Here is a 457-nt window from a genome sequence, read left to right as displayed (position 1 = left end):
GGGGCGAGGCCAGACGGGCAGGTTTGTGTCTCACTTCCCCGTGGCCCCGCGTCACCGTGGGCATCATCATTGCTACTCGATGCAGCACAGAAGTAGTCGGCCTCGTCCTCAGCCTGGACCCCGCTGATGGTCAGCGTGGCTGTGTTGCCTGATACGGTGCCAGAGAACCGCTCAGGGATCCCCGAGGGCCGATATCTATTATTGTAAATGAGAGTGACAGGGGCCTGGCCCGACTTCTGCTGGTGCCACGAAGCATAGTATCTCCCAATTTTGTCTCCCTGGCAGGTGATGGTGACTGTGGCTCCGGGGTCTGCCGACATGGACGCTGGTTGGGTCACCTCATAGGAGATCACAGTACCTAGAGAGGGAAAAGCAGAGGCTGACTGGACATGAAGGCCTGGCCCAGAGGAGCCTTCCAGCGCGGCCATCTTGGCCCAGGGCCCCTGAGCGCAGCAAA

At 60.4% G+C, this 457-nt stretch overlaps 1 protein-coding gene across 1 annotated transcript in view; it reads right to left on the bottom strand.

The window, feature by feature from the left end:
- Positions 1–457, bottom strand: part of LOC105854203 — an 8,813-nt gene that overhangs the window by 2,709 nt on the left and 5,647 nt on the right. Inside the window, exon 5 of the mRNA XM_012730860.1 lies at positions 56–358. Within this exon, the coding sequence (XP_012586314.1) occupies positions 56–358 (303 nt within the window). The remainder of the gene's footprint in view (positions 1–55; positions 359–457) is intronic.

This window comes from Condylura cristata, unplaced genomic scaffold, assembly GCF_000260355.1.
Source record: "Condylura cristata isolate star-nosed mole 26May11 unplaced genomic scaffold, ConCri1.0 scaffold00029, whole genome shotgun sequence".
In the NCBI taxonomy this organism is placed as follows: Eukaryota; Metazoa; Chordata; class Mammalia; order Eulipotyphla; family Talpidae; genus Condylura; species Condylura cristata.
Note: the sequence above shows the minus strand (reverse complement) of the source record. Positions and strands in the feature narration are given on the sequence as shown.